Here is a 25,595-nt window from a genome sequence, read left to right on the forward strand (position 1 = left end):
AGAATGGAACAGGCTAACAAGTGTGCCAATCTCTCCAACGGTTTCAACATAAACTGTACCGAAAATAAATAAGTCACAATGTCTATCTAATTATGAACTTGCTTTACTTTCACGGAACACATTTTTGGTGATAACACACAAATGTAACATAGTCACATATTTACCAACACTTGTTCTACGCCACTACATACTTACATTTAAATGTGTGCTGCGTCGGTTCAGCCATTCTCCGCAAGGGTTTTTGAAATTGGTCTGTGCGCAAAGCCTTGTGTGGAGTTTAAGGACGCGAAGTCTACCCATGTGCAGCCTCGAAATTTCCCCCAAACCAAGGACGCGGCCTCGGTGGAATTCCAAGTATGCTGGAGATTGGAACAGTACTTCGGCGGCACTCGATGACGTAGTATCCTTGAAATATTGGCTTGGAAGCCAGTATTCTCGAGATTGAGAAACGGCCAGTATGGAGCTCAAATGCTTTTTCTCTTGCGGGTTTATCACAAGGTGAGTTCCTTTTTTTATTTCCTGCTATTTAAAAACATGCTCTCTCCAGTACAGGTTAGCTCTGAGTGTTAGCGAGGCTTGCTAATACCATATTACGTCCAAAACACATCAGGCATTGTTTCTGAGAGCAACTTTCTGTGGGTTCACCATCCGAAGTTACGTCATATCGGCAGCAAATCTGTATCCTCTTGTTGTACCCGCGTTTTTAAAAGATTTGGGTATGGAGGAAAAGACAGAGGGTGCATTTTGCATGATAGGTCCCCTTTAAGGTTAAATTGGGACATGGCCCTTGGGGGCTGAGCCCTGGCACAGACCACTACATGCTGTTCATCAGACTTGCACATCTTCAACAAATGATATTATTCAAAAAAACGTGTTCAAAATGCGTCGTCCGCCCTTAATTAAAGGAGGCTGCTGCAAATCGAATCAAGCGGTTTCTAAACAGCCAGCTAGTGTTAGAGATGTTTTGACACTTTTGTCCTCAGCTGTCGGGTTTCACTCTGTTGCAATCTCTCTTATTTATTTTTCAGGGAGTCTAATCACTTGCCTCTTTTTGTAACAAATGATACTTGATTTATTCATGTGAGAAAAATGCCAACATAATAAACAAAACTTCTAAACGAAAAGAACCCTAAAGTAACCTAACCAAAAACCAAACAAAAGATAGCTCCTTAGCTAAGTTCCTGCCATCAAAACATGAGATAACAGGGGCTCATATTAAAACAAAATGGGCTTTTCACTCCTATTACTACTGGCTTCTTTTAGCTCAACAATTCAAACATTTTCACATATTACTTATTACAGTCATTTCCTTAAATCTATTTTAAACTAATGTTGCCAAATAGGCCTTCAGGGTATCACATCTTCTTGACAGGGATCTCTAAAACAGTGGGGAGTCTTGTTGGGAGTAGGAAAGATGTGAGAGGGGAGAGAGCCTTTCACCCAAACATCCTCCCATAATTTCAGCACATATGTTTACAATGAATCCCCTGACCGTGAAACGGCCAGTAAAGCGGGGGAATGTATTGAACTGACTGCAGACCATGGGACATCAGTTAGAAGCCACAAAACACCTGATCCAAATTGTGACTGCACTCGTACAATTTAGGGTTGGCTTCGTCTTTGAATGTCGGAAAGTTGTCGGAGTTAATGCTTGTTATTAAGAATGTATGTTATAATCAAAACCCCTATAGGCAAAAATCAGCTTGTTCTGCATTTCTTTATTGCATTTCTTTACTAACACTAGTAATTTAAACGTGTGATTAAAAATGATTACACGTGATAAATCACAGATAATTATTGTGATAAATGCAATTCTTTTTTTTTATTTGATTGACAGCACACTATAGTTAAAACATTTAAAACTGAAAATGTGCCTCTTCCCTTTCTCTCTTTCGTTATTATCAAGCTCAATCTGGTCAGCAGACGATGAGTAGCTCACACCTTCTGACATTCAAATGGCCACGCTGTTTTCTATCACTGCTGGATCCATGTATGTGTATGGGATCTCCAGCTTCCTGTTTCTGACACTGATGACTCTACTCAACACTTCAAGCTCTCCTTGAAAGTCCTTTATCAGCTCCCAAGGAGTCTCCTCACTGAAATGCTCCTCTGGAAACTGGCCGAGAGGGACCTGATGAGATCAATGATAAAATAAAAGTTGAAATATGTCTTAAAACAGATAATTGACAATAGAATGTAAATTAGATATCAGGGTTTAGTGGCCCAAATAAGACAATCTTGCTTAAATCAAACTACCATACACCACTTTAACTATTAATACATTTTTAAGGAAGTCTTGGGCACTTACGAAGTCAGATGAAGGCTTGCTGAGCAGCCATACGGTGGCCATTCCCTGAACGGTTGTGCTGATGTCAGGCAGTGTGTTCAGCATTGTGGCCTCGCTTGTTGTCCCCTTTGTGGTTGGTGGAGGAAGTTGCAGGGAGATGGGAGTGTTGGGCATCCAGCCACCATAGTCATACTGTGATAAAATAATGATTGTCAGACAACATTTTTTTTTTAAGCTACACCATGGGAGACTTTTGATCAGTCAGTCAAATACTTTGGTCCCCACTGCCATTTTCCAACTACTGAAAGTATTACTATTAAATGTGGATACTACATTTGTACAGAAATTGATGATTCTCAGTGGAAGATAAATGTGTAAAAACGTACTTTAGGGTAAACTGTGATACTGTTGGTAATCCTTTGACCTTTCATCCAGCACAAACATCAGAAACAAAGTTTTGATTTGTTCAGCCTCAGCTGTACTTTGTGGTTGTTAACACATGTTTTCATGTTAACATGGTAAACACAAATTGTGATCTTGTGAGTAAATATCATATTTGCCAATGATCATCATGTAAGCATTAGCATTGTGACCACAGTATATAAACATTTTTTATGCGTTCCACACAAGGATAACCATTAAAGGTCTCCTATTATGCAAAATCCACTTTTTCATGTCTTTTATACATAAACATGTGTCCCCTCTGTGGAAAGAGATTCTGAACGTTTCAGGAAAAAAGGTTCGCTCACTTTTTGTCCTGATCCATTTATAAAAAAACCTGTCTGAAAATGAGCTGATCAGATTTTGGCCACTTTATGATGATTTTGGCTTGTGTAACCATTAGCCAATAACCAACCAAGGTAATCCCCCCCCCCTCCTCCCACCTTATTACCTGAGTCTCCTCCTAGAGCACCATTGTGTTCTTTTTAACCAAATATCTCTCAGAGGGGCGTGGGGAGGGGCTCCTTATTTTCATCTAAAGTAACAGACAGAGAATCAGCACTTTTGAAACAGGGCTGAAACAGAGGGGATTATGGGATGCTGCAATGATCTGTTTGGTGTTACGAGCCAAAGACTTCAGATACATGTTTTGTATATCTAGGACCTATAATATATTAATGAAAAACAATGTAATAGGGGACCTTTAATGAATCAACCAAGTGGGTCTCTCTGGGGCCAGGTAATATATTGAATCCCTCCAGTGAGTTCAGGGTCTCTTACTTTATCTGTGATATAATCCTATGCTGCCTTCACCCCTTGGACCACTCTGCTTTGGGTTAACCAGGGGTCTGCAACCTTTTTGACCAAAAGAGCCATTTTGCTCCTTTTTCCCAAAACATTTTTTGTCTGGAGCCGCAAAACATATTTCATAGCTTGATAGCTAATAAAGTTGTATTTATTGTTATATCAGACAAAAACTACAGTTTTTTTGCATTTATTAGGCTATTTATTACATTATATACAACTGTAGAAGAAACAAAGAACTCCTATAAGGAGAATTACAAATAATACACAGGCCTACTTTAAAATAAATTAAACACAGCACTTGTGGAGTCCTCTGCACATATAGGAAAACAAAATATTATTAAAATGTGCCCACTTTGAAATAAATAAAACATATAGCTGCACCCTAAAAAGAGTTAAAGGTAGGGTAGGTAAGAATGGAGAAACCAGCTCGAGTGCGCTAGAATTTGAAAATAAACAACCGGAAAAAATCTGCCTCTTCCTTCAGACTTTCTTACAGAGTCCGTCCTCCAACACACACGAACGCGCATCATCAATGAGGCCACGAGATAAGTTTGTGCACAGATGGAAGGCTGACAGGCAGGTAGGCCATCCAGTTATTTTAGCCGGGCCGGCTAAAATGATTGGTTGTGCTTTTTACAGCGCTACGGCTTCCAGAGATTAATTTTTGTATGTATTTATTGTCAAAGCATTTAATATATTCATTGCTATCGGGACGTTAAGAGCATTCCATGGAATATAACAAAAAGTGTTTTCTGAAATAAATGACATACCCCATTGAATTATGACTGAAGATTGTCAGCTGCCTTCCTCTCCCGTGTTGTTCCTCGATACGTAAAGGCTGCAGCACCTTTGACAACTTCTCTCTACATATCAAACATACCGGTAAACCAGCATCGTTTGCTGTGAAAGCATAGAACTCTATCCACACAGAATTAAATCCTGTGTTCCTCCGGTACTTTTCTTTGATTTATCCATAGTTCGCTCATCGAGCCGGGGGTCCCCGCGCGAGCGCCTCCAATAAAAGGCGCTCGCGCGGGACCGTAGCAGGATGTGACGCATATTTTAGTTGACCTAATTAAAACCGTTTTGTTTTTTATTTATGTGTCACAATATCACCTCAAAATACAAGATAAGAAACATTTTCAACCATGCAACAAAATATAAATATTCCTACAAATACTTTTATTTTATTCTTATTTTTGTCTAAGCTCAAGGGAGCCAGAGCAGAGGGCTTAAAGGGCCGCGGGTTGCCGACCCCTGGGTTAACCTAACAAAATATATTCTCCACCAACAATACAGCATCCAGTATCACAGGGACACACAAACAATTCAAACACCACATACTGTAAAGGCGGCAACTCTTGGAAGGGTTGACAATCAATGTTAGGGAAACCTCCATCTTATATCTGCTCCCTGATCTCACGGAAAATTCTAAGTGGCTACTACTGGAGATCAAATGCTGTGGTTTTATTAAATGTGCCCTGCTAGGACTGTCTTAGGGAAGACAGCTTTTAGATGCGCAGCTCCTCTGTCTTGGAATAGTCTGCAAAAGGAATGGAAGCTGAGCAATCTGGTGCCACTAAATGTTTTTAAAGCTCGGTTGGATGCTACTCAATCGGAAGCTATTGGTACCTGTTTCTGTGGATAATTATGTAAATGATGCTGTACTGATGTCCTTGTTGTTCTGTCTATGTTTCTATGTTTCATGTGGAACTACTTGAGCAGGTCTCCCTTGAAAAAGAGATCAATGATCTCAATGGGATTCATCTGATTAAATAAAGGCTTGAAATGAAAATGAAATGAAATCTTTACAATAGCAACTGTATAACGGATAATCCGTAAAGTAAATTAAAAGGCTTCACCTGTCCAGTGTTCACAGCTGAGTGCTGTCCTGAGCCAGTGAAGATCACCATGGTGACAAACTTGACCAACTCAGCCACAGAGGTAAAGCTCTGGGGAATTCCTGAAAATCAGTGGAAATAAACAGTGTTACCGGAATAAATTGAAATAGGTGAATTTGATTTATTACTAAAATGTGGGAGTGTATCAGCATTTCGTTTTTTCCAAAGCCTACCTGTGTTTTCTTGTGAAAGGAATCCATGTTCAAAAATGTCAGAAATCCACTTCTGTAGTTCAGGGTCTTTCTGGACCTCCTCATCACTCTTGTAGTAGAAGCTGAGCACTCCCTCCACAAACCTTGGAGAGCATTTATAATTTTTACAAAGACTATTGTAGTTTAATTATACACTTTATACACAATGCAGATACTATTATGGAAAACTAATTAGTGGCCAAATGTGGGTCAATTTTGGACACAGTGGATCATGCAACATTAAAGGGATAGTTTGACATTTTCGGATACATGCTCACTTGCTTAGGCCCCATTTAAACGAGGACGAAACGGGTACGTTTGCGTTTACGCACCGAATTCGTTTTCAAAAAAGTATTCCGTTCCAACACACTCTCACTCAATAATCGTCCAGGAGCGACGTTTGGTCAGGGTCCCGTGGCGTGCAGTTGTGAGGCTCCTAGGCTCCTTCAGCTTCATAAAGGGACGCAAATAGCATTCAACTGATTGCAATGTATTCCCATCTGCGGCGGGATTTTTGACGCTCATGGAAGGACGGCATTCGTTTGTGTCGGCTGCCCTTAAAGGCAATGTGAGCGTCCATTCCCATTGGATAACGGAGAATTGTACACCCGGAAGTAAGTATTCCCCTTACTGTCGATTGATTTTACAGTGATATCTGCACTACTCATCGACTAAAAAAAACCAGATTATCCTTGTTAATTACACAACATTGATTGGTTTAAATTATGTGCAATGCTTTTGTATTTTTCCCCTTCGATTCGTAGAAACAAATATTTTTTCGGAGTAAAGGATGGCAGGAGACACTACACTACCCAGAATCCCCAGCTATCGTTTAGGACTACACCATGTGCTCTGTTTGACAAACCCCATGATTAGTTCTCAAGCTCTGTGATTGGTTGATCTCCAACTGCATTCATTATGAAAAAAAACATTTCGTAAAAGATAAAATCATACTTTATTCAGCAGTGCTTGATTTACTCTTTGAAAGTCATCACATGAATGCATTGTAATAAATGGTTCGGCTGCATTAAATATATTACACATCTGTCGTAGTTCTTTATTTATATTTATCTACAGAGATCGGGCTCAGAATAGACCGGAAACGATTCTTTTACCGTTCAGTTTGAATTTCACAATAAAGTTGTAGTAATATTTTGTTTTGATATTATAGTTTTTTTTAACTACTAGACCGCTGGGTCATGTTAAGACCATCTTTTCTGTGTTGCTGTGGGTTTTTCCATCGCTTTTGTGTTACCAATATCAAAACAATAACTAAATATATCCGTCGTCAACTAAACCAGAAACAGCAGACAGCTTTTTAACCATGTTTTTAACCCAAACCACCTACTGGTTAAAGCACGTTATTACACGTTTAGAGTAATGCAATGCAGGTAGATTGTGTTGCTTTTCAATGACTGTTTAAAATGCCTTTTTCTTAATGTCTTTTATTATTATTAACTACTTGTTACTTGTAGCTAGGGACGCTGCTATCGATATTGTGTTTCGCAACATGTTCTCTATCTCCAGCACGTCTCTACTGGGAGTTATAGTTTTAAAAGACGTTTTCGTATTTCCCATAATAAGAAGTTGCCAGTGTACTGTGTACATCCCTGGAGGTTTAAGGGATAGGAAACACTCAAATGTAAAACATATAATTAATAAATGGGTGAAAATTGCTTGTGCCCATAATGTGCAGCATTAACCACATGCCAGCTAAGGTCAGAAGAGCTTTATTTAACAGCTGGTCTTATGTTTGTGACCCCTCCTGTTGTTAATTGATAACATTACATTAGTTGATAAGCCTAAAACATGCACTTGTCAAGGTTCAGAGGCAAATTTTGCAAATATGGCAGTAGCCATCGATCATCTTAAGATAAGATATACTTTATTGATCCCAAGTTGGAAACATTTGCGTTAAATCAGCATGTGTAACAGTTGGAAATATGCAGTGGTCTTTATTTGTAAATCCTTTAGTATAATCACACAAATTCTTTGTTTTATATTTAATAATTCTGTGTTCTTTATTTATTGATTGTTCAATACCCGACAAGGCCGGAGATGAAAGATCTATATACATCCTAAGAGTATAATACATATGTATAATGTAACTGCCTCTGTGTCAGTCAGCGCAGTATTTCTGAGTTATTTATTTTGGTAGGAACCAAAGTTCTCTAAGGCGGAACCTTTGTTTTTATATCGCCTGTTTCCGTCAGGACATACTTTAGCGTAACACTCATCCGAAAAGTCCGCTGATTTAGTACATGTTTTTCAGTGCTGATGCATCTGCAAAATAGCTCTTAGCATCAAGATAAACAATCGTACAGAGTAATACCAAGCTACACAATTTTCCTCATGCAATGCAGCTACTAAGGTATATTTTGCTGACGTTTTTTGTGTGTGTTTTCTGTTCTTGTTTGTATTAAATTGTTTTTATACAGCTAAGGGCTAACACATGTTGGGCTTAGTTAGATTGGTCTTTGTGTTTTGTTGAATTATATGTAACCAAAGTGTATTGTGTATACAGTAGCCTAATTGAAAGTGACGACATTACCAGGACAATGTTGGGATATTACTGTATGTTTTGTTATTATTTTGACTAGTGATTATTGTATTTGTGTATTATGTTTTTTGATTACAGTTTTCACGGTCTGGATGAACCAAATAAATCCTGCCAGTAAATTAAAAACTTGTTGCTGTCGTCTGTACTGAGGGAATTACAGTGAAAACTTAACTGCTCACGAAGACAGCACCAAAGAGCAGTGAATGACAACAGTAAGGCAAGTAAGATGTCCCGAAATGGCGAAGAGCACACAATTGCAGATGTACATTTCCCAGACATGGAGTCACACGCACCTGACAAGACAGAGTGTGTGCACGAGCACAGCTCAACCGTGCAGCCACAAGCGACTGAAGGCATCATAGTGGACAACCCCGCTTCCTCAGAAGAGCCACCATTAGGCCAAAGAGTCCGCAGAATGACGGAAAAGGGTCAAGAACAGCATGATGAGCAAGTAATAAAGGTTGCACATCGGTTCAGTGTGTGCTATGAGAAGTGGAAGGATGCCACTAAAGAAGCCAACCAAGCGCTGAGTGGAAAGTGCTCAGACGACCTGCTAGATGGACAAATTACTAAAGTACGCAATACCTCTAGGAGTCTAAATGACGTTTATGACGATTGGAAATGCCTTGAGGTTCCTGACCTTAACACACGTCGCAAAATTGACACCTGTGAAACAGTAACAAAGAAGATGGTTAAGGATGCAATGGACCTTATAGATGCAAGGGAGGAAGCTACAGCCCATAGGCATACTACAAGTCAAAGACATGAAGAACATCGAGTCATTGAAGAGGTAATGTCTGTAGCCTCAGGAAGGACAGGCATTAGCTCTCGCCACACTAAGTGCTCCTCTGCAAGCAGGAAGAGTGCAGCTGCTGAGGTTGCTGCCAACAAAGCCACCTTAGAAGTACAGCTGGAGCAAGAGCATTATATTAAAGAGCTTCAGAGACTGGAAGTTGAAGCCGCTCAGATAAAAGCCAAACAAGAGGCTGAAAATGCAGAGAGACAAAGAGTGCTAGAAGCCAAGCGCAGAGAACTAGATCGATTGGAGACTATTAAGAAGCTAAAGGCTGCCGAGGCACGACAGCAAGTATATGACCAGAGTATACATTCATGTCCGGCAACTAAGGGCGACGGCTCAGATGAAGAAATAAATTACCTTCTCCATCGTGGCTCTGTGAAGAAAGAAGAGGAAGTCAAGCCTCAAACTATCAATGATCTTCTCCATCGTGTCTCTGTGAAGAAAGAAGAAGAAGTCAAGCCTCAAACTAGCCCGCTGCGGCACCATTTTACACCACCAGCTGGAGCACAAGCAAGGCAAGAAAACAAATATGAAGATGGCACAACAGCTCTCGTCAAAGCGCTCGCAGAAGCCATCAGTGCGAGTCGCATTCCTCTACCTGAACCTACAGTGTTCAGTGGTGACCCACTCCGATTCAACGACTGGAAAGTGTCCTTTCAGACGCTCGTTGACAGGAAGAACATACCAGCTGAAGAGAAGATATATTATCTACGCAAGTATGTGGGTGGATCTGCTAAAAGGGCCATAGAGAGCTACTTTTTACTTGGCACAGAGCCAGCGTATTATGCAGCATGGGACATCCTAGAAGAGCGATACGGCAATCCATTCCTCATCGCCAAGGCCTTCAGAGAGAAGCTCGACGCGTGGCCCAAGATAAGCTCCAAAGGCAGTATGGAACTTCAAGAACTCGCCGACTTCCTGCGCTGCTGTGAGGCAGCCATGTCTCAGATCAGAGGTCTTGAAATACTTAATGATTGCAACGAGAACCAGAAAGTTCTCTCTAAACTCCCAGACTGGTTGACTTCAAGGTGGAATAGGAAAGTCATAAAAGCAGAAGAAGACACTCACATGTTCCCGAGCTTCAGCCAGTTTGTCAAGTTTCTCACACGTGAAGCTAAAATCGCTTGCAGCCCAATAACATCTCTTCATGCTCTTAAGCCAAGTGAAAGGATTCCAGACAAGAGTGTAAAGAGCGGAGGTCCTGGAGCAAAGGTGTTAGCAACCACCTCAGATGAGAAAGCCGTCGTCACAAGCTGTGTCTTCTGTGAGAAGGCAGGACACAGTCTACAAAGGTGTTACAAGTTTATGCAAGGGACAATCTTGGAGCGAATCAAGTTTGTTCAAGAAAATAAATTGTGTTTTGGCTGTCTCAATTTTGGCCACCGATCTAAAGATTGTAGAGAAAGAGACAGCTGCGACACCTGTGAGAGAAGACACCCAACTTGTCTTCATGACGATCGCACCAAGGAAGAAAGGATGTCTACAAGATCTGACAGAGCAAGGTACAGTGACAAAGACAAAGAAGAGTACAAAGAAAGGAAGAATGAACAGTCACAAGACCAGTCAGAGAGACCATCACGTGAGGCGACGGCACTTAGAGTCATCCAGAATGTTGGAGACACTCATACCTCCACAATAATTCCAGTGTGGGTGTCATCTACAAGTGTGCCAAGTCGTGAAGTTCTGGTGTACGCACTCCTTGATACACAAAGTGACACAACCTTTATCCTCGACGAGACAGCGAAGGCTCTCAATGCTAAGAGTGAACCAGTTCAGCTAAACCTCTCCACGTTGGCTTCAAGAAACACAATCGTGTCCTGTCGGAAGCTAGCTGGTCTACAAGTTAGAGGTTTTTATTCAGACAAGATAATCACTCTTCCAGTGACTTACTCAAGAGAGTTTATCCCTGCAAACAGAGACCATATTCCCACACCAGATACGGCGAAAGCATGGCCTCATCTTGAACACATTGCAGATGAGATCGCTCCTCAGCAAAGCTGTGATGTCGGCCTGTTAATTGGCTACAATTGTGCCCAAGCCCTCGTTCCAAGACAAGTGGTGCCTGGTGAGGAACACCAGCCGTTTGCACAGAAGACAGACTTGGGCTGGAGTGTAGTGGCAACCCGTGTCTCAACTATGGAGATGCAATTGGAATAAGTCACCAAGTCATGGTGAAGCAAGTGATGCCAGGTCTACCGTCCTCTTCAGACCTCACAAAGGAAGTGCACTATGTCTGTAGGACACAGATCAAAGAAGTTCTCTTACCTGCAGATGTCATCAAGATGCTGGAGTCTGACTTCGTTGAAAGAGCGTCGGAGACCAGCCCCATCTCTCAAGAAGATCTAAGGTTCCTGTCAAAAATGGAAAAGAGCATCAAGTTAAAGAGCGACGGTCATTACGAAATGCCGCTGCCATTCAAGAAAGAAAGACCTAACTTACCTGATAATAAGATCTGTGCTATCCATCGTCTCAGGTGCCTAGAAAGAAAGCTGAGAAGAAACGACCAGTACTACAAAGACTACAAGACCTTCATGGATGAGACCATAAGACGCGGAGATGCAGAAAAGGTCCCGGAGGAAGACATCCACAAAGCTCCAGCTTGGTACATTCCGCATCATGGGGTGTATCATCCACAAAAGCCTGGGAAGATACGCGTTGTCTTCGATTGCTCCGCCAAGTACCAAGGAACGTCCTTGAACGACCACCTCCTGACGGGTCCTGAGTTGACAAACACCTTGGTGGGAGTTCTGTATCGCTTCCGAAGAGGTCCTGTGGCAATCATGTGTGACATCGAACGCATGTTTCACCAGTTCCATGTTAAGGCAGAAGACCAAGATTACCTGCGGTTCCTTTGGTGGGACAATGGAGATCTCGAAAGCCAACCTTCCATCTATCGGATGAAGATCCACTTGTTTGGTGCAGCATCGTCACCTGGCTGTGCCAACTATGGGCTGAAGCATGTCGCTGCTGAAGGACAAGGAAACTTTAGTGACGACACCATAAAGTTCATTCAACGGAACTTCTACGTTGATGATGGATTGTCAAGTGTAGCATCTGAAGACCAAGCGATCCAACTGGTGAAAGAAGCAAGAGAGCTTTGCAGCACAGGCAAACTCCGGCTGCATAAGTTTATCTCTAACAGCAAGAAGGTCCTAGACACAATCCCAAAAGAAGAATGTGCTGCAGCTGCCAAAGACAAGGACATGGCACTGGGTGAACTGCACATGGAAAGAGCACTCGGTGTGCAGTGGTGCGTGGCTTCTGATTCATCCAGTTCAGAGCCCCTGACACCAAACCACATTTTGACCATGAAGTCCACGATACTCGCTCCACCTCCTGGGAAGTTCGTCAAGGAAGATCTATACCTACACAAGAGATGGCGTCGAGTTCAATTCTTATCCAACCACTTCTGGACAAGATGGAAGAAGGAGTACCTCCTGAGCCTCCAACAGAGACAGAAGTGGACCAAAGATCGCAGGAATGCAAAGGTCGGCGATGTTGTACTCCTGCAAGATGATACTACACCACGTAACCAGTGGAGGATGGCAAAGGTTATCGAAGTGTACCCAGGAAAGGATGGGAAGGTGCGAAGACTCAAGTTGCTCATCAGCGACTCAACCCTTGATGAGAAAGGAAAGTGTATCTCCAAACCTGTCCACCTGGAAAGGCCCATCCATAAGACGGTGACGCTGATGGAAGCAGACTGAAGACTCCGGCCTCTCTCTTTCTTTTCCTCCCCTCTCTCTCTCTATCTGTCTCACTACAGGTGCAGTCATGGTGATCGTTCTCTGGGAAGCCAAGGACTGAAGTTTAGTTTTTTGTTTATCTTTTCTACGCAGTATGTTGTCTCTCAATAGTTGAAGAAAATCATATACATGTGATATGTTTTGGTGGGAGTGTAACTGCCTCTGTGTCAGTCAGCGCAGTATTTCTGAGTTATTTATTTTGGTAGGAACCAAAGTTCTCTAAGGCGGAACCTTTGTTTTTATATCGCCTGTTTCCGTCAGGACATACTTTAGCGTAACACTCATCCGAAAAGTCCGCTGATTTAGTACATGTTTTTCAGTGCTGATGCATCTGCAAAATAGCTCTTAGCATCAAGATAAACAATCGTACAGAGTAATACCAAGCTACACAATTTTCCTCATGCAATGCAGCTACTAAGGTATATTTTGCTGACGTTTTTTGTGTGTGTTTTCTGTTCTTGTTTGTATTAAATTGTTTTTATACAGCTAAGGGCTAACACATGTTGGGCTTAGTTAGATTGGTCTTTGTGTTTTGTTGAATTATATGTAACCAAAGTGTATTGTGTATACAGTAGCCTAATTGAAAGTGACGACATTACCAGGACAATGTTGGGATATTACTGTATGTTTTGTTATTATTTTGACTAGTGATTATTGTATTTGTGTATTATGTTTTTTGATTACAGTTTTCACGGTCTGGATGAACCAAATAAATCCTGCCAGTAAATTAAAAACTCGTTGCTGTCGTCTGTACTGAGGGAATTACATATAATGTCAGTTAAAATAAGTGCTTCAACATAGTTAACATTGCTGGAGGTACGCACAAATATTGATAAATGTTTTGTAATGCACTATTGAGGAACCTGCGACCCAAGTTTTTCATTCATTGCATAACTACACCGTTTTTGAATATGATATGTCAATAAACCTTAGAAAATCTTGAAATCTTGAAAGGGATGTACAAAATAGTCATTATATACAGTCTTTAATTAACTATTAGTAGAGAATAACGAGTAATGAATATACTTTATAGGGATCCTATTAATATCTAATAATAAAAATAATGAAATTCAATAACATGCTTTAACCACCAGGTGTCCCTTTCTATCAGCTGTGCACCTTTATGGTGTAAATACAGCCTATCTACCAATTGGATCAAATATAAAAGTCAGCCGAATTAGAGTTGATACTTCAAAGAGACGTATTGTGTGAAAAGAAATGTAAGATAATGTTTAATTGCTGATATATTTATGATCCACGTCACGTTTTCAGTGTTGGCGGCAGTTCTTCATGTTTGTCTGGAAGTCTTCTCATCAGCGCTCTATAAATAGACAACTACGGCAGATATGTAATATTTAATGCAGCCGAACCGTGTATTACAATGCCGTGTGATGACTTTCAAAGAGAAAAGCAAGCACAATCGGAATAAAGTATTATTATTATTTTTTTTTTAATGTTTTCAGTCTATTTGTTAATGACGATGTGATGTGAGATATGAGACTGGAATTGCACAGGGGAAAATAACTTATCTTTAGATGCGGATTTTGTTAAACTAATGCGTTTGCGCTGTGGAACAACACTATACATTGACGGGGAAGGGGGTAGCAATAAAGATAACACCATTAAACAGTTACACAACATAATAGAAATAATATTGATAGCAGCGTTCCTAGCAACCACCTTGGTAACAATGAAAACGTTCTATGGACGCAATTTCCTGAAGTAATCTTCGTAATAACTAGCAAACTAAAGATCATGTACATCCACTGCACACATAATCTGAAATAACAAATCATATTTCTCGCATCAAATGACATCAAAACGCATTTTAATGGCCAAACTAACTTTAAAATAGGCATTTTCCACCGAGAATAAAATGTAGTTCGGCCATGTTTCTTTTTTCTGCAGGGAGAAATTTGAAGATCACGTGACATAGACGCCAGCCATTGGAATGAATGGTGAAAAAAAACGGGGTTTGTCAAACAGAGCACACGGTGTAGTCCTAAACGATAGCTGGGGATTCTGGGTAGTGTAGTGTCTTCTGCCATCTTTTACTTTAAATATTTGTTTCTCCGAATCGAAGGGGGAAAATACAAAAGCATTGCACACAATTTAAACCAATCAATGTTGTGTAATTAACAAGGATAACCTGGTGTTTTTTAGTCGATGAGTAGTGCAGATATCACTGTAAAATCAATTGACAGTAAGGGGAATACTTACTTCCGGGTGTACAATTCTCCGTTATCCAATGGGAATGGACGCTCACATTACCTTTAAGCGCAGCCGACACAAACGAATGCCGTGCTTCCATGAGCGTCAAATCCCGCCGCAGATGGGAATACATTGCAATCAGTTGAAAAATATTTGCGTCCCTTTATGAAGCTGAAGGAGCCTAGGAGCCTCACAACTGCACGCCACGGGACCCTGACCAAACGTCGCTCCTGGACGATTATGGAGTGAGAGTGTGTTGTCCGTTCACACGCATTCGGCTCAATTAACGTGTCCATTCACATGAGGCCGCTCGACCCGCTGGAAACGCTGTAGTACATATGCCGGGCCTGTAAGTGGCGCTGCTGCCGCCACAAAATACACCAAAAGTAGCGAAGGTGGACGGCGTGTGCTCCTGCTGTAAATCTCTGCGGTAGTCCACCAGCAGATGAAAAACACCCACCTCTCCGCCTCTTCCAAGGGACGAGGGAACCACGCGGCAGAGTTTCCGTTAACATTTTTTTTCCGCCGGTCAACATGTCCGTTAAAGTTGAAATCTTCCGGACAAAATTTGAAAAGTGCCGGTCAGAGGTCTTTTTTGTTATTTATTGAGTTTTAAAACAAATTGATAACGACTCTATATAATAATATAAGAATAAAAAACAGAGCCTCTCTTTCCTCCCCCTCTTCTGACAGCCCAGCAGCTGATCTCTGAGCAGGAGACATGGGGAGAGGGAGGCGGGGCTATTCCATCGTATCAGAAAATGATTGTATAGGGCAGTGGTTCTCAACTGGTGGGTCGCGACCCACTTTCGAGTGGGTCGCGGATGTGTGAGTGAAGAACAAAAAAATAAAAAATAAAAATTGGAATTTCTTCTTTTTTTGGGGGGGGAGGAAAAGTCAAACTTTTATTTTGAAGGCCCGATTTTCTAACGCTGTGCATGCAGTCGGCGTTTGACTGGAAGTACCGGAGACCATAAACGGTTTTGAAAACTTCTGTCACGTAGTGATCATCTTCTCAATAAAATATCTTTGCTAATGTTTTTTCGAGTCTTCTGGCCAATCAGAATCAAGATAGTTGCCGGAAGTCCCCACGGAGAATAACTTTGCGGTATAACTCTTCTTTATACATCCATGGGTACAACTTCAGATAAAAATGAACACATAATGAAATATGACCCCCGGTTTGATGATTGACAGGTCACAGAACAATGGGAGCTATCTACCCAATTTAAAGTAAGTCACACAGACTATCTCCTCTTTACTCTTCTCGCAGCAAGATGTCAGAACAAATTGAAAAACTAACAATGGCATAAAATATTATTAATATGTCGGGTAGTAATAGATTTATTTATTTTCTTCTCGGAGTGTACCAGAATGCATAGTTTATGTTAGTATTTCTAAAAATCTCCTGGGGGAGAATCCCTCCAGACCCAACAGGGGTTGGGTTTTCAGCATGTGTGCCTTCAAAATGTTGGGTCGCGATGTATTGACCAAGTAAAAAGTGGGTCCCGAGGCCTGACCAGTTGAGAACCACTGGTATAGGGCGTACACACGGAGCCGTTTGCCCCCCCAGAGCGTTACGTTTGCAGATCTATCCACCTTGAGACCGTTATCGTTTGCGGGGTCCGTTTACGCGTTTACGTGTCGGCCTCGTGTGAACGAACGGGCTATACGCGAGAGAAAAGTAGCGGATACAACCTGTTTTGTCCTCGTGTAAACGGCATCTTAGTTGTTTAGAAGATAGACATACATAACATTATTTGCACCAACATCATACAATTATAATCAAGCTGAAGAATGGAAATGCATACTGTAGCCTACCTCTGAATGATATCCCAAAGCTTCAGTCCGTCATCCCTGTAGTAGTAGTTTGGCACATCCTCCATCCCACGCTCAGCAATGTTTTCCGGCATGCAGAGGGAGCTGTAGGTCGTTGAGGACAGGGATCTCTTCAGGATTGTGCCCATCGCCTCGCCACCAGATGCTGCAAACTAGAAAACAGTCAAATATAAAAGGAATACCCGTAGAAATATATAATGTACATAGTATAGAAGAAGGTAGTACTGTTAATGGTATATTGAGCGTGTTGGTTTTGACGTACCTTTGTGAAAACTCCACTTGGAGATATTAGAGTAAGTCGAGCTAAGAAGTTGATCTGCATAGTGTAGCGAGTGTGAGGTATGAGGAGCTGAGGGAGACAGGGGACACTGTTTGTAACATGTATATATATATATATATATATATATAACTATATTCAAACTATTTGAGACACTACTTGCAAAATAGAAGACTGAAATATTGGCAAAAAGTTGAAAAAACTATGACAAAAAAACCCAACTAGAGTAAGTTTAGTTTTCTCCCCTTCACTTACCTTGTAGAGTGGATGCACCATGGGCACGTTGCGCAGCAGTGACACAGCATAAACCTCAGCCAGCAGATGAGTGCGCAGCAGGTGAACATTTAGTTGATGCTCGCTGAAATCTGCACTTCTCACAAATATCTTGGCTGTTAACCAGTCGTACTCAGAGTCAGTAGGAAGGAAGATGGGGTTGTCCTCTGCTGGAGTCTGCTTCAGCTGTACGGGGAGAAATAGCAGTGCAGTTCTTTCAATATGATCCATTGCCAGTATTGGTCCATCATGTTTAAAAATGTTCAACGATTTTTGTATATTGGCCCCATTTAGTATAGGTTTTATATACATGTGATTTTCAGTTTGATACCACTTCCATTAAACCCCAGATCAGACTTCGGGTATACTTCAGAACAAAAGCCCTAGTTTCCTCTTAAAGTCTTACACCAATGCTTGAATATCTAATGTATCCATTTCCTTATAAAGGAAAAGAGAATAGCTGGCTGGCAATTACAATTAAAATACTCAAAGCTACAAATGGTTTTCTGCCTTCTCTCTACATATGATATTTATTGTATCATATCGCCAGGGTTGGGTTGTAACGGAATACATGTAACGGCGTTACGTAATCAGAATACAAAAATCAAGTAACTGTATTCAGCTCGCGTTACATTTGAAAAACGAGTATCTGATTACAGTTACTTTCGTAAACCTGAAGTGAATACATTTTGGATTACTTATTAGAATTATTGGTGGAAAGATTTCCTCACAACATTTAATATTCATTATTAACACTAGAACCGCCAACGGGTAAATTTTACCCGCAGCTGTTTTTTGATTGTATGTAACTTTTTTTCAATAACATATTAAATTCTCCCAGTCCGTGACATTTCCTGAAAGTGTGTTATGTAGCACCCTCTGTTGTTAACAATTGTCAAGATGAAGTCAGATTGAAAAAATCGGCCAAAAAAAATGCCATTTATACCTACAGGACTGTCTCAGAAAATTAGAATATTGTGATAAAGTTCTTTATTTTCTGTAATGCAATTTAAAAAAAACAAAAATGTCATACATTCTGGATTCATTACAAATCAACTGAAATATTGCAAGCCTTTTATTATTTTAATATTGCTGATTATGGCATACAGCTTAAGAAAACTCAAATATCCTATCTCTAAATATTAGAATATCATGAAAAAGTATACTAGTAGGGTGTTCAACGAATCACTTGAATCGTCTAATTAACTCGAAACACCTGCAAGGGTTTCCTGAGCCTTGAAAAACACTCAGCTTGGTTCAGTAAACTAAATCACAAGTATGGGGAAGACTGCTGATCTGACTGCTGTCCAGAGGACCGTCATTGACACCCTCCATCAGGAGGGTAAGACACAAAAAGAAATTTCTCAAAGAGCAAGCTGTTCACAGAGTGCAGTTTCAAAGCACATCTACAAAAAGTCTGTTGGAAGGGGGAAATGTGGCAGGAAACGCTGCACAACCAAGAGAGATGACCGCAGCCTTAACAGCATTGTGAAGAAGAGTCGCTTCCAGAATTTGGGGGAGCTTCAAAGACAGTGGACTGAAGCTGGAGTCCAGGTATCAAAAGTCACTGTTCACAGACGTGTCCGGGAAATGGGCTACAATAGCCGTATTCCCATGGTCAAGCCACTTCTGAACTCAAGACAACGGAAGAGGCGTCTGACTTGGGCTAAGGAAAAGAAGCACTGGACAGTTGCACAGTGGTCCAAAGTCCTCTTTTCAGACGAAAGCAAGTTTTGTATTTCATTTGGAAGTCAAGGCGCCAGAGTCTGGAGAAAGGCTGGAGAGGAGCAAAATCCAAGTTGCTTGAAATCCAGTGTGAAGTTCCCACAGTCAGCGATGGTTTGGGGAGCCATGTCAGCTGCTGGTGTTGGTCCACTGTGTTTCATCAAGCCCAGAGTAAATGCAGCTGTGTACCAAGAGATTTTAGAGCACTACATGCTTCCGTCTGCTGAAAAGCTCTATGGAGATGAGGAATTCATTTTCCAGCATGATCTGGCACCTGCCCACAGTGCCAAAACCACCAGTAACTGGTGTACTGACCATGGCATTACTGTCCTCGATTGGCCTGCAAATTCCCCTGACCTGAACCCCATAGAGAATATGTGGGGTATTGTGAAGAAGAAGCTGAAAGACACCAGACCCAACAATGCTAATGAGCTAAAGGCCGCTATTGAAGCATCCTGGGCATCCATAACACCTCAGCAATGCCACAGGCTGATTGCCTCCATGCCACGCCGCATTGATGCAGTAATCCGTGCAAAAGGATTCCCAACCAAGTACTGAGTGCATTAATGGACATTTTCAAATGTTTGATTGTGTTTTGCTGTTATAAATCTTTTTTTTTTACTTGGTCTGAGGAACTATTCTAATTTTTTGAGATAGGATTTTTGAGTTTTCTTAAGCTGTATGCCATAATCAGCAATATTAAAATAATAAAAGGCTTGCAATATTTCAGTTGATTTGTAATGAATCCAGAATGTATGACATTTTTGTTTTTTTAATTGCATTACAGAAAATAAAGAACTTTATCACAATATTCTAATTTTCTGAGACAGTCCTGTATATCCGCCAGCGGGTAAATTACCTCATAGAAAATGCAGCATAAACATGACGTGTTGCTATAGCAACGCCTTTTGTCTACTGCGGTTCCTGAGAGAGAGAGAGAGAGAGAGAGAGAGAGAGAGAGAGAGAGAGAGAGAGAGAGAAAAAGAGAGAGAGCATATAGAGAGATAGAGAGCTTGGTGTTGGAGACAAGTCCAACACCAAGCGTTTAAATCAGCACTCTAAGTGATATGTTGTAGGTTACTTCATGCTATCTGCACAAACTATAGCATATGAAAAGCTGAGAGTCCACAGATTCTATAAGTTTCATCCCTGTGCGATCAAAACTCACTGTTCTAAATAAAAGAACATTGTACCTTGCAAATCAATAGCGGGTAAATTATACCCGTTGGCGGTTTTAGGTATACAGTGACCTCTGGCGGTTCTAGGTATAGCCAAATCATCACAGCGCACAGAAACTTTTACCGCCGCAGATGGACCAAAAAAGGGAGCGTTTGAAAAAAAAGGGGCGGGTCCGCTCAGTGAAACAATAACAACGAAACATGGAGGTACAAAAGTCTTCGTTTAAGTCGTGTGTGTGTAGAGGTATGTGTGGTTAAAACACATCAGCCTGCGGTCGCCCTTTAGCCTTATGATTCTGAAGGTAAACACAGCGAAGGCGGTGCGTGAAAAGCACTGCACGCTCGTCTTCTCAGAGACTGAGATAACCCTCCCGCTGCCTCCTGGTGCTGCAGAGATTTCATGAAGTGAAGGAGGTTTTCCTTCTATAAAACAGCTGTGGGCAGCAGATACTGTGAGTGTCACGGACATGAATTCATAGATCAAGGCAGACTGGTGCACAGAGTCTCCTGTTTTGCCGATCCGGTGCTTAAACAAATATAGCTCTACACCCCTGGCCGACATGTCCTTAAAATTAAGTCCGAGTTCGACATTTTAATTCATGTCCTGCCAACACTGGCAGGACAGAAGGCGACACGCCCGTTCTAAGCCGTGTCCCTCACTCCTCACATCCAAAGCTGCATCCCCAAAAAGTTTATTATGTTGTTACATGTTTCAGATGTTATGTTTCACTTGTGCTCTTGATAAGCCATTAAAACAGTAAAAAAACGTTCAGTTTCCTTTTTCTTTTTGTGTCGCCTGTACACCAAAACATACCCATCTGTGATGGAAAAAGAAAGTAATTCAAAAGTAATCTAAAAGTAATCTGATTACTGATGACGCGTAACTGTAACTGTATTCGGATTACTTTCAGAGCCATGTAATCAGTAATCAGTAACTGATTACATGTACAAAGTAACCCTCCCAACCCTGCGTATCGCTGCCCATCCTAGAAGATGAATCAAAATGTAACATCAACTTACATGTTAGCTATATTTTAGTGCTAATCTCACCTGAATGGCAATAGGCATCAGTTTATCATCAGGTGTTTTCTGGAGCAGGACAAGGGGAGCCATCAAGTACTGCTGCTTCTCATTGATCATATTTGCTTTCAGTCCATCCAAACGTTTGTAGTCTAACAGGAATATGTTGCCATTCTGTTTTAAATTTGAGTGAGGATGACACACAACCAAACATGTGAAGAACAAAATGTCATTCGAAATTCAAAACATGGCTCTAAACTAAATTCTGGTAAAGATAATCACCTTCATTTCATCTGCCAAACTACTCTGGCCATCAGGGAAGAGCATGTCATCAGTGACAGGAAAGTTTTCGGGCAGAGCTGTACAACGTCGGATCAACATGGGGTTGATACCATTTAGGTACTGGTAGCCAAAGAAAGTGTCCTCCTTCCAATGTTCCTGTACATATTCTGAAAAAACAAACAGTTTTGATTTTATTGTGTTTCAGACTTTGGCCTAGAAACTGAGACTGCAGTAGCACTGTATTCAGCTTAACTGTACTTTGCTTCTGAAATTGATAAATGGGAAACATTGTGTTACACCTGAGTTATAATTATTTTAAAATCAGTTATCAGTCAAAAGTGTTCATTGTATTAATTCAGTTGCAAAGTAAATTAAAGGTAAAGGAAACGTGTAGACGACATTATTAGATACGTTTTCAGGATTTCAGTAGAATCTAATGTATTATCTCAGGAATAACAACTGCAGTGATTTTTTATTTAAGCATACAGTATGAGATTGTACCTGATATGTCAGTCCGCTTGTTGCAGAAGACACTGTTGAGCTCATCCAAATTAGCCCAGCTCTTCTTGGAATAAGAGAGCCCCTTTAGTCCCAACTCAGACAGCCTAGAAAATAACGCAATTAGTAACTTTATCAGATACCCTACATTGATTTGAGGCAGCTACAAAGTTATATTGATACTTTGATATCTGACATAATTTCAGGACCTCACCCAGTTAATGCTGTGAATCCAAACTCTGTGCTCTTGGTGAAGGAGAAGCGGACCTCACAAGGCAGAGAAAGAGGACCTTCTACCTTCATGTTGTGGGGTATTCCCTCTGCATACACATCCCAGCTGGGAGTAATAGAGAGAAGCAGAGAGGTGAGGAATTGTTGACAGTCTAGATAGTAATTTAGAGTACACAGGCACTTGACAAGTATTCAATATTGCAACATATTGAGGTTTATTACATTACATAAAGTTCTGCAAGTGTCACATTTTTGAAAAGATTACGGGATGCATGAAGTTAAAATGTGTACAACCTCTGAGTGGCGCTCACCGATAGTCTTTCTCTCGCTGTTTCAGCGCCTGCTCCCGAGTGTACTTGCCAAGATGATGGCTGTCTTCAAACACTCTCAGAGCTTAAGGAAAGAATCACAGGTTCCAAACTGTTGATATGTACAGTATTTTGTCACAAATGTACTTCAACCTCCTTATAGTATGACTTGCAGAACGTGTATTCATTGCTCTGTGAACATTGCACCAAATGTCAGACAAGCAAATGGCCAAATACCTGTTCCTTCTCTGAAGCGTTCGACCTCGCTGTCTATGATCCAGCGGTAGATGGGAAAGTTGTAAGTGTCTCCCTCAGGAGATTCCACTTCAACTTTGGCAGGGAACCAACTGTCTTGAGGGATCAGTGGGAGACCCTGTTTGTCGAGCTCTATCAGAATCAGCTTTCCAATAGAGACAGGACAGGACACGTTAAAACTGGAAGCCTGGAGTAATGACAGAATTAACATGTTTTGAGTCACATCAGCTTAACCTAATTGATAGGTAATATCCCTATATAATCCCAAAACTAGAAGCAAAGTTCAGTAACAGTGTTATATTTTTAGAGAGTATGTCTGACTTACTTGTCCAGCGGTGAAAGCTAATGGCCCGGTGAAGTTGCAGAGCCATGTGCGATCACTTTCCCCATCTGTGCCCACCAGCTTAATAAAGATGATGTTCACAGTTGTGCCATTGAGAGGTCCGGAAGTGGAAACAGTCACTTTATAATTCACCATTTTGACTGTGAAAAAGAAGAAGAATCCTGTTGAGGAGAGAGTTATAAAATACATCCTCAGCAATGATTGGGAAATATTTTGAATGTGAATTTTCAATTTCATAAGCATCTCTCTTACCTGTTCTGATTTCCTTTGAACTGACATGAATGGTGAAAGTAACAACCACTGATTCCACTTTTATACATACACCTTTTGGGTGTTTCCAATCGGTAAACACAATCTCAGATGATGGAATGCTAAACATGTATGAGCAGGTTTTACAGTTGGGTAAAAATGGGATGTGTCCCAGTACTTCATCATTACACATCATACACAAACCTTTTACTGTTAAATGTGAGAACATCCAGTCAACTACAAATACATGTAACATGTACCATTCTATACCATTGCAAATGCTTTCGGACAATTCAATGGCAAGGAAACAAGGTGAATGTAAAAGCCAATTGTATGATAACTAAATGCACAATTAAAAAAAGAATATATATATTATACATCTTTCAAACACAAGCATGTAATGCAATATAGTGCATCAGCTCTTCCATACACTTTAACCTTTTCATAAATGTTATGATGTTTTTTTAAATAAAGTTAGAGACAAACCGGGTGTCCTCGCTGTCTGTGATCCAGCGGTAGATGGGAAAGTTGTACGTTTCTCCATCAGGAGATTCCACTTTAACCTTCGCATGGAACCAATCGTCTTCAGGGAACAGTGGGAGAAGCTTTTTGTCGAGCTCTTTCAGAATCAGCTTTCCAACAGAGACAGGACAAAAATAATTATTATACAGTACATTCATTTAACTGATTTGAAGTGATTTCTAATAGTTGTATGCAATCATATGCATACAACTAAAATAGTAAGTACATCAATGCTATCAATAACAATAGGAAGATTCTGAATCAAGCAACGGTTAAAATCAGTTTACCTAAATTGAAATTGAAAGTATAAACTATAAATAATAAACTATATGCAGTTTTAGATTTATAATCTTTGGAAATATTTATCCAAACGTTCTTGTCCAGCGATGAAAGCTGATAGCCAGGTGAAGTTATAGAGCCTGGACTTCTTTTATACATGAATATGTGTCCCCGGTGTTCCAGGGAACTCACCAAGTGTCAGAAAACACAACCCTCTCTATTTTCCTCCATACCCAAATCTCTTAAAAAGGGGCTGCAACGGATCTGATACAGACTGATCCAGATTTGAACACTTCTGTGACGTCACAGAAGTGGCGCTACGGCTATTGGGCCAACTCCACCAATCAGGAGGAGACAGCCACGGACATTGCCGTTCGAAAGCGCTGGATACGCTGTAGTACATATGCCAGGCCTGTAGATGGTGCTGTTCTCACAGAATCAGCCCATGCAAAGAGTGTTAAATTGAGCAAAATGAGGAATGGCTAAAATGCATGATCTGTTTGGTATTTTGAAAAATAAAAACTATAAATATGCCTTGTATGGTCCTACACTATATATATATCCCCATCTGTGCCCACCAGCTTAATGAAGATGTTGTTCAAAGTTGTGGCATAAAGACATTTGCCACTCACTTTATGATCCACCATTTTCACTGTGAAAAACCAGAAGACTCCTGGGGAACGGGTTGTAATAATAACCATTCAATGATTGGGTTAACTATAACCAGATGAACCCTTTTCACAATGAAAAATACATTTGCTAAATATATTATAACAGCTAATGTTAGAGTGTCTTATAAATATCATAAGCATATCTCTTACCTTCTTGTGAGACCTGAGTTCCTACGATGAACTGCACATTTGATAAAGTAACCACCACTGATACTCCTGGTTTTATACAGACAGACTTTTGGGTGTATCCAGTCAGTTACATGGTAAAATGTCTTCTCTGATGATTAAAACCTATACATGAATCAGTGTTGTGTCACAAATACTATGGTCTGAAAATAGCCCACTACAAGCAAAGTCCTGATTTCAAAATGTAACTTGAGTAAACGGACAAGCATCAAAAGGTACTTAAAGTACAAAATTAAAAGTAGTCATTATGTAAAATGCTAAATTTCAGAATATCATAATGCAGAATGGATCTTTTCACAGCGTTATATTAATAGGGTTAAATGACTTTGTTTGCATATAAGAGTATTTTAGCATTTGAGTTTGTCCATGTAAACCACATTTATAGTAGATACTAGAATACTTTGTAGCAGTACAGTACTGCATTATTCCATATTAGCATATCATGAAAACTCTTTGTTTGTCAGATAGTTTAATTATAGACAACTGTAACATGATAGTAACACATGTTCTATAAGA

General features: G+C 40.6%; 1 protein-coding gene across 4 annotated transcripts; it reads right to left on the reverse strand.

Moving 5' to 3' along the window:
• Positions 1-1,698: 1,698 nt before the first annotated feature.
• Positions 1,699-23,782, reverse strand: LOC307039769 (polyunsaturated fatty acid lipoxygenase ALOX15B-like). 4 transcript variants are annotated; one of them, XM_079682150.1, is made up of 15 exons: positions 23,425-23,782; positions 23,155-23,333; positions 22,812-22,974; positions 22,578-22,659; positions 22,250-22,372; positions 22,039-22,142; positions 21,538-21,704; positions 21,286-21,429; positions 17,315-17,518; positions 17,045-17,131; positions 16,765-16,934; positions 5,610-5,731; positions 5,398-5,498; positions 2,309-2,479; positions 1,699-2,131 (listed from the first exon to the last, which is right to left on the reverse strand). In XM_079682150.1, the coding sequence occupies exons 1-15, from the start codon at positions 23,675-23,677 to the stop codon at positions 1,952-1,954; spliced, it is 2,250 nt and encodes a 749-aa protein (XP_079538276.1). In that variant the 5' UTR covers positions 23,678-23,782; the 3' UTR covers positions 1,699-1,951. The 4 variants fall into 4 exon arrangements, with proteins under 4 accessions (XP_079538276.1, XP_079538274.1, XP_079538275.1 ...); XM_079682148.1 differs by having other exon boundaries at positions 22,812-23,016; positions 23,425-23,781; XM_079682149.1 differs by having other exon boundaries at positions 22,812-23,016; positions 23,155-23,312; positions 23,425-23,777.
• Between the last annotated feature and the right edge of the window lie 1,813 nt (positions 23,783-25,595).

This window comes from Notothenia rossii, assembly GCF_949606895.1.
Source record: "Notothenia rossii genome assembly, chromosome: 1".
NCBI classification, from domain to species: Eukaryota; Metazoa; Chordata; class Actinopteri; order Perciformes; family Nototheniidae; genus Notothenia; species Notothenia rossii.

Excerpts from the sequence above, each read along its gene's own strand:
- LOC307039769 (XM_079682148.1), bottom strand. The coding sequence starts at position 23,677 with ATGTTACATGTATTTGTAGTTGACTGGATGTTCTCACATTTAACAGTA. Across the intron at positions 17,132-17,314 it reads TGGTGCATCCACTCTACAAG|CTCCTCATACCTCACACTCG; the intron begins GTAAGTGAAGGG and ends TGTCTCCCTCAG. Across the intron at positions 5,499-5,609 it reads CCTTTCACAAGAAAACACAG|GAATTCCCCAGAGCTTTACC; the intron begins GTAGGCTTTGGA and ends ACTGATTTTCAG.